Here is a 13,472-nt window from a genome sequence, read left to right on the forward strand (position 1 = left end):
ACATTTATTTTATATTTATTTTTAGACATTTTTACACATTTATTCGTAGACATAAATTTGTATACATTTATCATATTTATTTTTAGACATTTTTACACATTTATTCGTAGACATAAATTTGTATACATTTATTTTATATTTATTTTGAGACATTTTTACACATTTATTTGTAGACATAAATTTGTATACATTTATTTTATATTTATTTTGAGACATTTTTACGCATTTATTCGTAGACATAAATTTGTATACATTTATTTTATATTTATTTTTAGACATTTATACATACAAAAACATTTATAGACATTTATTTGTGTACAATTGTTCTACCTCCAGTGTGTGAGACAAATATGACTAATGTGTACAATCATTTGAACTTTAATGCAACACTTATTGATTGATTGACTTATTGATTGATTTCATCCATCCAGAAGTTTGTTGTTGTTTGTTTTCGTCACGTCAAAGTCCACAGGCAGCAAGTGTTCCTCCTGAAAACATCAAAGAGACAAAATGTTGACGATAACACATGACGATAAAACATGATGATAAAGTGATTTATGATAATACATGATGATAACACATGACGATATCACATAATGATAACGTGATATTATGATAACACATGATGATGAAGTGGTTTATGGTTCTAAAAAATGATAACACATGATGATAAAGTGATTTATGATAACACATGATGATAAAGTGATATTATGATGAAACATGATGATGAAGTGATTTATGATAACACATGACGATAAAACATGATGATAAAGTGATTTATGATAATACATGATGATAACACATGATGATATCACATAATGATAACGTGATATTATGATAACACATGATGATGAAGTGGTTTATGGTTCTAAAAAATGATAACACATGATGATAAAGTGATTTATGATAACACATGATGATAAAGTGATATTATGATGAAACATGATGATGAAGTGATTTATGATAACACATGACGATAAAACATGATGTTAAAGTAATTTATGAAAAAACATGATAAAGTAATTCATGATAAAACATGATGATAAAGTGATTCATGACAACACATGATGATAAAGTGATTCATGATAACACATGATGATAACACATGATAAAGTGATTCATGATAACACATGATGATATCAGATAATGATAAAGTTATATTATGATAACATATGATGATGAAGTGGTTTATGATAAAAAATGATAACACATGATGATAAAGTGATACTATCATAAAACATGATGATAAAGTCATTTATGATAACACATGATGATATCACATAATGATAAAGTGATAATATGATAACACATGATGATGAAGTGGTTTATGATTAAAAAAAACGATAACACATGATGATAAAGTGATATTATGATAAAACATGATGATAAAGTGATTTATGATCAAACATGATGATAAAGTGATTCATGACAACACATGATGATATCACATTATGATAAAGTGATATTATGATAGCACGTGACGATAAAGTGATTTATGATAACACATGACGATAAAACATGATGTTAAAGTATTTTATGATAAAACATGATGATACAGTAATTCATGATAACACATGATGATAAAGTCATTTATGATAAAACATGATGGTAAAACATGACAAAGTGATTTATGATCAAACATGATGATAAAATGATTAATGACAACACATGATGATAAAGTGATTCCTGATAACACATGATGATAAAGTGATTCATGATAACACATGATGATAACACATGCTGATATCACATGATAAAGTGATATTATGATAACACATGATGATAAAGTGATTCATGATAAAAAATGATAACACATGATGATAAAGTGATATTATCATAAAATATGATGATAAAGTAATTTATGATAACACATGATGATACCACATGATGATATCACATAATGATAAAGTGATTTTATGATAAAACATGATGATAAAGTGATTTATGATAACACATGATGATAAAGTGATTTATGATAAAACATGATGATAAAGTAATTCATGATAACACATGATGATAAAGTGATTTATGATAAAACATGATGGTAAAACATGATAAAGTGATTTATGATCAAACATGATGATAAAGTGATTAATGACAACACATGATGATAAAGTGATTTATGATAAAACATGATGGTAAAACATGATAAAGTGATTTATGATCAAACATGATGATAAAGTGATTAATGGCAACACATGATGATAAACTCGTTTATGATAAAACATGATAAAGTGATTTATGATCAAACATGATGATAAAGTGATTAATGACAACACATGATGATAACACATGGTGATAAAGTGATTCATGATAACACATGATGATAACACATGATGATAAAGTGATGTTATGATAAAAGATGATGATCAAACATGATGATAAAGTGATTCATGATCAAACATGATGATAAAGTGATTCATGATAACACATGACGATAACACATGATCGGATTGTGCGGATTAGAGACGAAGACGAGTGGAAGACGGCATTCAACAGCCATTTGGGGCATTTCGAATACGGAGTTATGCCTTTTGGACTCACTAATGCCCCGGCCGTCTTTCAGGCCCTCCTTAATGACAATCTTCGGGACATGCTGGACCAATTTGTCGTTGTTTACCTGGATGACATTTTGATATTTTCTCACAATCTGTCTGACCACCAACAACATGTTCGACCCCGTTCCCCAACGACTCCTGGAGAACCGCTTACTTGCGGAGGCGGAGAAATGCAGTTTCCATGCCTCATCCGTGGAGTTCCTAGGATTTGTGGTCGAGAAGGGCCACATCAGAGCCGACCCCAAGAAAGTGGAGGCCGTGGTAGAGTAGCCTCAACCGTCCTCTAGGACGGAGCTATGGAGGTTTCTCGGCTTCGCCAGCTTCTACCGGCGCTTTATCCGGGACTTCATTAGTATACCAGCACCACTCCATGCCCTCACTTCTCCTAATCTTCCCTTTGTTTGGTCTCATAAAGTCAACAACGCCTTCGAGGACCTTAAGAAGAGCTTCATCTCAGCTCCTGTCCTCGTCCATCCTGACTTGGACTGTGCTTTCCTGGTGGAGGTGGACGCGTCCGACTCTGGGATTGACGCTATTTTGTCGCAACGTTCTTAAGCTGATAACTTGATTCACCCCTGTGCCTTTTTCTCTAGACGGCTGTCTCAGGCAAAGTGGAACTACGACGCTGGGAATAGAGAACTGTTACCGGTCCACAAAGCCCTGGCCGAATGGAGGCATTGGCTTGAAGGAGCCAAACACCAGTTCTAAATCTTGACCGACCACAGCAACCTTCTCCACATCCGCTCTGCCAGGAGACTGAACAATCGACAGGCAAGATAGTAACAGTTCTTCTCTCGATTCGACTACTTACTCTCTTTCAGACCTGGGTCGAAGAATGCTAAAGCGGGCGCTATTTCCAGACTCTTTATGGAGGAAACCTCTGGGCCGTCGGCTGACGTACCCATCCTTCCTCCCTTTCACATCGTGGAGATGGTAATTTGGAACGTGAAGAACCTGGTCAAGTGTGCGCTGGGGGTGGACAACCCAACAAACTTTTCGTCCATCGGGAACTGCGATCCAGGGTCCTGGATTGGGGGCACCCTAGCCTGTTCTCCTGTCATCCGGGATTTCAGCGTACCCTATCATTCCAGCAAAGACATGTTTGGTGGCCATCCATGGCTAAGGACACAAGTTCATCGTAGCTTGTACTACTTGTGCCCGCAGTAGAGCCTCACACAGACCTCCTGCTGGTCTCCTGCGGCCTCTTCCTATTCCTGCCCGTCCTTGGTCAGACATCGCTCTGTACTTCGTCACGGGATTCCCAGCCTCCAGAGGTAGCACGACCATTTTGACCATTGTGGACCGCTTCTCCAAAGCAGCTCATTTCATTCCGCTACACAAGTTACCTTCTGCTTCTGAGACTGCTGACCTCCTCACCCTGCACGTCGTCAAGCTGCATGGTATTCCGGTGGACATCGTCTCTGACCGAGGCCCCCAGTTTTCTTCGCAAGTGTGGAGAGCCTTCTGCAATGGGATTGGGGCCTCGGTCAGCCTCTCGTCGGGATACCAACCCCAGAGCAATGGACAGGCAGAAAGGACGAACCAGAGTCTGGAGACCAAGCTCCGCTACGTCGCCAACCGACAACCCACATCCTGGACCAAGTACCTTCCTTGGGTGGAGTACTCCTATTACTCCATGAAGAGCTCCCGCTACCGGTATGTCACCATTTGAATGCTCATTGGGCTACCAACCCTTGGAAAGAGCTTCGGAAAGGATGCGCCGCAACGGCAACGCGTCCCGGCTCCATCCTATCCCCCGGCACAGCGAGTTATGTTACTTGCCAAGGACCTCAGTCTCCAGGTACCGTCTAAAAAATTAGTGCCACATTACGTAGGTCCGTTCCCCATTGTGTCTATCATTAACCCCATCCATCCATCCATCCATCCATCCATCTTCTTCCGCTTATCCGAGGTCGGGTCGCGGGGGCAGCAGTCTAAGCAGGGAAGCCCAGACTTCCCTCTCCCCAGCCACTTCATCCAGCTCCTCCCGGGGGACCCCGAGGCGTTCCCAGGCCAGCCGGGAGACATAGTCTTCCCAACGTGTCCTGGGTCATTAACCCCGTATCTGCCAAATTGGCTCTCCCACCCTCGGTCAAGCGACACCCAGTGGTGCACGTGTCCCAGATCAAACCGGTAGCGGAGAGCACTCTGTCCCCTCCTGTTCCTGCCCCCCCCCCTCCCTCTAGGTTCTTGGAGAACGGGGATCAGGTTTGGACGGTCAAAGAAATCCTCAGGGTCCGTCGACAAGGTAGGGGGCTCGTGTATCTGGTCGACTGGGAGGGATTTGGACCAGAGGACAGATATTGGGTGCCAGCCTCCTATCTTGCCGATCCCTCACTTTTAGAGGATTTTTTAATAAAACAAGTATGTTATGATATCGCCTTGCATGTAAAATGCGTGATATCATGTGTGATACAAGCAGAGTGTTTACTTGTGTGTGATGTCATCTGCGATACAAGCAGAGTGTTTACTTGCGTGTTGTATCATGTGCGATACAAGCAGAGTGTGTACTTGTGTGTGATATCATGTGCGATACAAGCAGAGTGTTTACTTGGGCAAAACTGGACAGACAGATAACATCTAAATGACCTTCAGTAAGTTACAAAAGGTAAACAAGCTAAACTATAGGCTACCAGGAGCTAGCAGCTACACAACAGCTAAGCACACAATAGCACACAAGCTAGACTTAGGTAATAATCATTGAACAATAAAAAGTGACATTTGTGAAGACAAACAAGTATCAAATAATTATAGTTACATATTACTTACACATACAAAGGCAGAAGCGTATTAGAAAGTATGCAGTAACAAATGTGTCCGCATCATTCAACTCACTTAACTTCATGAGTTATTACATTTAAAAATAATGACCACTCCACTTCAACTTAAAGACAGTATAAGTCCTGTCAGAATAATTGTATCTAAGTTATCACAAAATGTTGTGTTTCAATGAGTTGCCGGCAAGCAGACAAAAGCTGTCTTTGATCTTACCAAACAAAAGGCTTGTAAAACTCCACTGTGTAGGACGGGGAGCGACATGAGGGTGTCGGTTTCTTTGATGTATTGTAATCCACAGGAGGATTGTGTCTTGACCCGAGAGCTACAAAGCGGAGAGGAAGCAGCACCTTTTCTTTGAACTGTTTTGTGACCAAAGGCAGCGGCTGTTTATGACCCCCTTCCTTTAGAAACAGCTGTTGCCATGTAATCAGGGAAAGTCCAAATAAAAGAGGAGGCGTACAATCTTTCGTCAGAGCTTGCAACGACACTGTTCAAGGGTACAGTGTCTACGCGTTTCTCCTCAATTGGGCTAAATTGAATTCTGTCTCTGTTTAATTCCTTGCTTCTTGTTTTGTTTAATAGATGTCATCAGTGTTTGAACCTGACAAGTCCATTGCAGATGTTAATAATAAATATGTTTGTATTTTTAATAAGTACCCATGTTCTGTTTGGCTCACTTCACTTGATCAAACATTTTCTGACATTCACTCCTAAATAATACAGGCATGGATCCTGCTGATATCATATTGGATCAATATCAGTATCGACCAACAACAAAAGCTCCGGCATGGTATCAGAAAAAATATGTGTGTGATGTCAAAAAGTCAACAATGTGAACAATCCAATAAAAACACTTCTGGTGAGAAGGAGAGCAGACCTTAAAGGGAGAAGAGCGTCTAGAAACCAGACCTAAGTCCAGCAGAAAGTAGAAGGTGTTACGTAATGGAAACAGGTGTGTCCCACCCACCTGCAGTACTTGGTGCCACACTCCAGGTGCTCCTTGCAGCTGGAGCCCAGAGGCTTCATGGAGTTCCAGCGCCACAGCAGCGAGCGCTTGGTCCTCTGGATCACGCCGCTCCAGTCCTCGGGCGTGGGCAGCGAGCGCACCTGTGTGGAGCGCACGGCACAACGTGGAGACACAGAACAGGAAGTCGGGGCGCGAGCCAGCTCACCTGCGTGGCGCACAGCAGAGCCACGAGCAGCGAGAGAAGGAGCAGAGTCCGCACCAGAGCCGCCATCAGGTCCCAGGGTGCTCCCTGCGGCGGGACTAAGACCTTTATGGAGTCCAGGAGGAGCTTATCAGCCCTGATCATTTATTGATGGCACTTATTATGCGTCAGCTGCTGGTCTTTAACCTGGCCACCGAGGACAGGTCCACGTGGAAGGTGCGCTACTTGCAGTGCTCTACTTACCCTCGGATCCACCAAACACACCTGGCAGCAGGACTAAACATTGCGAGCAGAGCATCGTGTCGCCTCACTGGGCACCATAGGGAGCCTGTCTGCTCCTCATGAATATGCAAATGAGATGCTAATCAGCAGACCGCCCACAATACCAAGCAAATACAACTATTTAGCCCAGAGCAGTGTGATTTATCAAGACTGGGGGGTGCGAACGTATTTGGGCTGTCAGAAATAAAAGACTTAGCGTCTATTGAGCAACATTATTCTATAATTTTATATTTACCCTAAGACTAAAGAGGCCGATTAAAACTCATTCAATTAACACGTTTTAATGTCTGCTGGCGTTATATATACTGCATGCTGCATACATATATATATTAAGTATACTGCATAAATATATATTTAATATACTGCATAATTATATATTCAATATACTGCAAACATATATATGTAATATACGGCATATATATATATATACATACACATATATATATATATATATATACATATATAATATACTGCATAAATATATATTTAATATACTGCATACATATATATTAATATACTGCATAAATATATGTTAATATACTGCATAATTATATATTCAATATACTGCAAAAATATATATGTAATATACTGCATAAATATATATATAACATACTGCATATATATATATATATATATATATATATATATATATATATATATATTTAATATATTGCGTAGATAGCTATTATACTGCAGATATTATTTAATATACTGCATAAATATATATTGAATATACTGAATACATATATATTAATATACTGCATAAATATATATCAATATACTGCATAAATATATATTTAGTATACTGCAAAAATATGTATTTAATATACTGCATAAATATATATTTAGTATACTTCTTATATATGTAATATATTGCATAAATATATATTTAATGTAATGCATAAATATATATTTAGTATACTGCATATATATATATTTGATATTCTGCATACAAATATATTTCATATACGCAGAAATATATATTACATATACTGCATATACACTTGATAATGTGTCAATCCCAAAAGTTTGTATGAGTGTCATCTCTATATTGTGGTATCAATACACCATTTGGTGTCAGTATTGGGTTGATATCGTATCAATACAAAGGTTGGTATCAGTATCGGTTTGATATCATATCAATCCAAAAGTTTGCATCAGTATCACGCTTGATATTGTGGTATCAATACAAAAGTTGGTGTCAGTAACAGGTTGATAACTTATCAATATGAAGGTTGGTATCAGCATCAGCTTGATAGCATATCAATCCAAAAGTTTGTATCAGTATCAGCTTGATAATGTGTCAATCGCATAATGTTTATATGAGTGTCAGCTCTATAGTGTGGTATCAATACACCATTTGGTGTCAGTATTGGGTTGATATCGTATCAATACAAAGGTTGGTATCAGTATCGGTTTGATATCATATCAATCCAAAAGTTTGCATCAGTATCACGCTTGATATTGTGGTGTCAATACAAAAGTTGGTGTCAGTAACAGGTTGATAACTTATCAATACGAAGGTTGGTATCAGCATCAGCTTGATAGCATATCAATCCAAAAGTTTGTATCAGTATCAGCTTGATAATGTGTCAATCGCATAATGTTTGTATGAGTATCAGCTCTATATTGTGGTATCAATACAAAATTTGGTGTCAGTATCGGGTTGATATCGTATCAACACAAAGGTTGGTATAAGTATCAGCTTGATATCATATCAATCCAAAAGTTTGCATCAGTATCAAGCTTGATATTGTGGTATCAATACAAAAGTTGGTGTCAGTAACAGGTTGATAACATATCAATATGAAGGTTGGTATCAGTATCAGCTTGATAGCATATCAATCCAAAAGTTTGTATCAGTATCAGCTTGATAATGTGTCAATCCCAAAAGTGTGTATGCATATCAGCTGTATTGTGGTATCAATACAACATTTGGTGTCAGTATTGGGTTGATATCGTATCAATACACATGTTGGTATCAGTATCGGCTTGATATCATATCAATCCAAAGGTTTGCATCAGTATCGCGCTTGATATTGTGGTATCAATATAAAAGTTGGTGTCAATAACAGGTTGATAACGTATCAATACGAAGGTTGGTATCAGCATCAGCTTGATAGCATATCAATCCAAAAGTTTGTATCAGTATCAGCTTGATAATGTGTCAATCCCAAAAGTGTGTATGAGTATCAGCTCTATATTGTGGTATCATTACATTTGGTGCCAGTATTGGGTTGATATCGTATCAATACAGAGGTTGGTATCAGTATCAGATTGATATCATGTCAACAATAACATGTATCACTCAAATGTCAGATGATTAGACATAGTGGGACTTTTGATACATTAAATGTTGATGTCAGAGAAAGTAAATAAAAATTGGCTAACTATTAGATAATAAAGTGAATAATTATTAGATAATAAAGTGAATAGTTAATTAGATGATAAAGTGAATAATTATTAGATAATAAAGTGAATAATAATTAGATAATAAAGTGAATCATTATTAGATAAAGTGAATAATTATTAGATAAAGTGAATAATAATTAGATAATAAAGTGAATCATTATTAGATAAAGTGAAGGGGCCACAAGCACAAATCATAAATTGTCAAATAATACAATATATCAAATGTAGTAATCAGAGAACTATCAGGAATAATGAATGGAATAATAAAAATATTGTATTTTTAAAGCAGTAAGTGGATGTTGCCATTATGTGTTATCATCTTCATTATTATGCTTTATTGTTGACACTTTTACAATTCCCAGTCAAACTACAACAACAAGCAGGAAAACATTACTTAGTATTCAAACTCAAATACTTTATCATTTTAAAATACTTTATAATTGACAAACTATTGTAGTAACATGTAGTAATGACGTTTCAACGTTGTTGTACCAGAACTAACCACGAGATGGCGACAAACACACATTGTACAAACATTCGCATCACGGCAACAAAACGATCCCTAAGAAATAAAACACATACATTTTAGACTTGCCTTTTGTGTATCAGCCTGTTTATGTCGATATTACACTTCAGACGTTTTATTTGTGTATCAGTCCGTTTATGTTGACATATAATTTTAGACTTGTCATTTGTGTATCAGTCTGTTTATGTCGACATAACATTTTAGACTTTCATTTGTGTATCAGTCTGTTTATGTCGACATAACATTTTAGACTTGCCTTTTGTCTATCAGCCTGTTTATGTCGATATTACACTTCAGACGTTTTATTTGTGTATCAGTCTGTTTATGTCGACATACTATTTTAGACATGTCATTTGTGTATTAGTCTGTTTAAGTTGACATTACATTTTAGACTTGCCTTTTGTCTATCAGCCTGTTTATGTCGATATTACACTTCAGACGTTTTATTTGTGTGTCAGTCTGTTTATGTTTACATATCATTTTAGACTTGTCATTTGTGTATCAGTCTGTTTATGTCGACATAACATTTTAGACTTTCATTTGTGTATCAGTCTGTTTATGTCGACATAACATTTTAGACTTGCCTTTTGTCTATCAGCCTGTTTATGTCGATATTACACTTCAGACGTTTTATTTGTGTATCAGTCTGTTTATGTCGACATAACATTTTAGACTTGTCATTTGTGTATCAGTCTGTTTATGTCGACATAACATTTTAGACTTGTCATTTGTGTATCAGTCTGTTTATGTCGACATAACATTTTAGACTTGTCATTTGTGTATCAGTCTGTTTATGTCGACATAACATTTTAGACTTGCCTTTTGTCTATCAGCCTGTTTATGTCGATATTACACTTCAGACGTTTTATTTGTGTATCAGTCTGTTTATGTCGACATACTATTTTAGACATGTCATTTGTGTATAAGTCTGTTTAAGTTGACATTACATTTTAGACTTGCCTTTTGTCTATCAGCCTGTTTATGTCGATATTACACTTCAGACGTTTTATTTGTGTATCAGTCTGTTTATGTCGACATAACATTTTAGACTTGTCATTTGTGTATCAGTCTGTTTATGTCGACATAACATTTTAGACTTGCCTTTTGTGTATCAGCCTGTTTATGTCGATATTACACTTCAGACGTTTTATTTGTGTATCAGTCTGTTTATGTCGACATACTATTTTAGACATGTCATTTGTGTATAAGTCTGTTTAAGTTGACATTACATTTTAGACTTGTCATTTGTGTATCAGTCTGTTTATGTCGACATAACATTTTAGACTTGCCTTTTGTCTATCAGCCTGTTTATGTCGATATTACACTTCAGACGTTTTATTTGTGTGTCAGTCTGTTTATGTTTACATATCATTTTAGACTTGTCATTTGTGTATCAGTCTGTTTATGTCGACATAACATTTTAGACGTGTCATTTGTGTATCAGTCTGTTTATGTCGACATAACATTTTAGACTTTCATTTGTGTATCAGTCTGTTTATGTCGACATAACATTTTAGACTTGCCTTTTGTCTATCAGCCTGTTTATGTCGATATTACACTTCAGACATTTTATTTGTGTATCAGTCTGTTTATGTCAACATAATATTTTAGACTTGCCTTTTGTGTATCAGCCTGTTTATGTCGATATTACACTTCAGACATTTTATTTGTGTATCAGTCTGTTTATGTCAACATAATATTTTAGACGTTTTATTTGTGTATCAGTCTGTTTATGTCGACATAACATTTTAGACGTTTTATTTGTGTATCAGTCCGTTTATGTTGACATATAATTTTTGACTTGTCATTTGTGTATCAGTCTGTTTGTCAACATAACATTTTAGACTTGTCATTTGTGTATCAGTCTGTTTATGTCGACATAACATTTTAGACTTTCATTTGTGTATCAGTCTGTTTATGTCGACATAACATTTTAGACGTTTTATTTGTGTATCAGTCCGTTTATGTTGACATATAATTTTTGACTTGTCATTTGTGTATCAGTCTGTTTATGTCGACATAACATTTTAGACTTGCCTTTTGTCTATCAGCCTGTTTATGTCGATATTACACTTCAGACGTTTTATTTGTGTGTCAGTCTGTTTATGTTTACATATCATTTTAGACTTGTCATTTGTGTATCAGTCTGTTTATGTCGACATAACATTTTAGACGTGTCATTTGTGTATCAGTCTGTTTATGTCGACATAACATTTTAGACTTTCATTTGTGTATCAGTCTGTTTATGTCGACATAACATTTTAGACTTGCCTTTTGTCTATCAGCCTGTTTATGTCGATATTACACTTCAGACATTTTATTTGTGTATCAGTCTGTTTATGTCAACATAATATTTTAGACTTGCCTTTTGTGTATCAGCCTGTTTATGTCGATATTACACTTCAGACATTTTATTTGTGTATCAGTCTGTTTATGTCAACATAATATTTTAGACGTTTTATTTGTGTATCAGTCTGTTTATGTCGACATAACATTTTAGACGTTTTATTTGTGTATCAGTCCGTTTATGTTGACATATAATTTTTGACTTGTCATTTGTGTATCAGTCTGTTTGTCAACATAACATTTTAGACTTGTCATTTGTGTATCAGTCTGTTTATGTCGACATAACATTTTAGACTTTCATTTGTGTATCAGTCTGTTTATGTCGACATAACATTTTAGACGTTTTATTTGTGTATCAGTCCGTTTATGTTGACATATAATTTTTGACTTGTCATTTGTGTATCAGTCTGTTTGTCAACATAACATTTTAGACTTGTCATTTGTGTATCAGTCTGTTTATGTCGACATAACATTTTAGACTTTCATTTGTGTATCAGTCTGTTTATGTCGACATAACATTTTAGACTTGCCTTTTGTGTATCAGCCTGTTTATGTCGATATTACACTTCAGACATTTTATTTGTGTATCAGTCTGTTTAAGTTGACATTACATTTTAGACTTGTCATTTGTGTATCAGTCTGTTTATGTCGACATAACATTTTAGACTTGCCTTTTGTCTATCAGCCTGTTTATGTCGATACTACACTTCAGACATTTTATTTGTGTATCAGTCTGTTTAAGTTGACATTACATTTTAGACTTGTCATTTGTGTATCAGTCTGTTTATGTCGACATAACATTTTAGACTTGCCTTTTGTCTATCAGCCTGTTTATGTCGATATTACACTTCAGACATTTTATTTGTGTATCAGTCTGTTTAAGTTGACATTACATTTTAGACTTGTCATTTGTGTATCAGTCTGTTTATGTCGACATAACATTTTAGACTTGCCTTTTGTCTATCAGCCTGTTTATGTCGATATTACACTTCAGACATTTTATTTGTGTATCAGTCTGTTTAAGTTGACATTACATTTTAGACTTGTCATTTGTGTATCAGCCTGTTTATGTCGATATTACACTTCAGACGTTTTATTTGTGTATCAGTCTGTTTATGTCGACATACTATTTTAGACTTGTCATTTGTGTATCAGTCTGTTTAAGTTGACATTACATTTTAGACTTGTCATTTGTCTATCAGTCTGTTTATGTCGACATAACATTTTAGACTTGCCTTTTGTCTATCAGCCTGTTTATGTCGATATTACACTTCAGACGTTTTATTTGTGTGTCAGTCTGTTTATGTTTACATATCATTTTAGACTTGTCATTTGTGTATCAGTCTGTTTATGTCGACATAACATTTTAGACTTGTCATTTGTGTATCAGTCTGTTTATGT

The 13,472-nt window shown here is 36.0% G+C and overlaps 1 protein-coding gene across 1 annotated transcript; it reads right to left on the reverse strand.

Annotated features, from left to right (window-relative positions):
• Positions 1 to 383: 383 nt before the first annotated feature.
• On the reverse strand, positions 384 to 6,969 carry LOC133610017 (liver-expressed antimicrobial peptide 2). Its single transcript, XM_061966077.1, has 3 exons — positions 6,509 to 6,969; positions 6,304 to 6,443; positions 384 to 488 (listed from the first exon to the last, which is right to left on the reverse strand). Exons 1-3 carry the CDS (start codon positions 6,647 to 6,649, stop codon positions 455 to 457), a joined length of 315 nt encoding a protein of 104 aa, XP_061822061.1. The 5' UTR covers positions 6,650 to 6,969; the 3' UTR covers positions 384 to 454.
• Positions 6,970 to 13,472: the final 6,503 nt, after the last annotated feature.

The sequence above is a fragment of the Nerophis lumbriciformis genome, linkage group LG11 (genome assembly GCF_033978685.3).
Source record: "Nerophis lumbriciformis linkage group LG11, RoL_Nlum_v2.1, whole genome shotgun sequence".
NCBI classification, from domain to species: Eukaryota; Metazoa; Chordata; class Actinopteri; order Syngnathiformes; family Syngnathidae; genus Nerophis; species Nerophis lumbriciformis.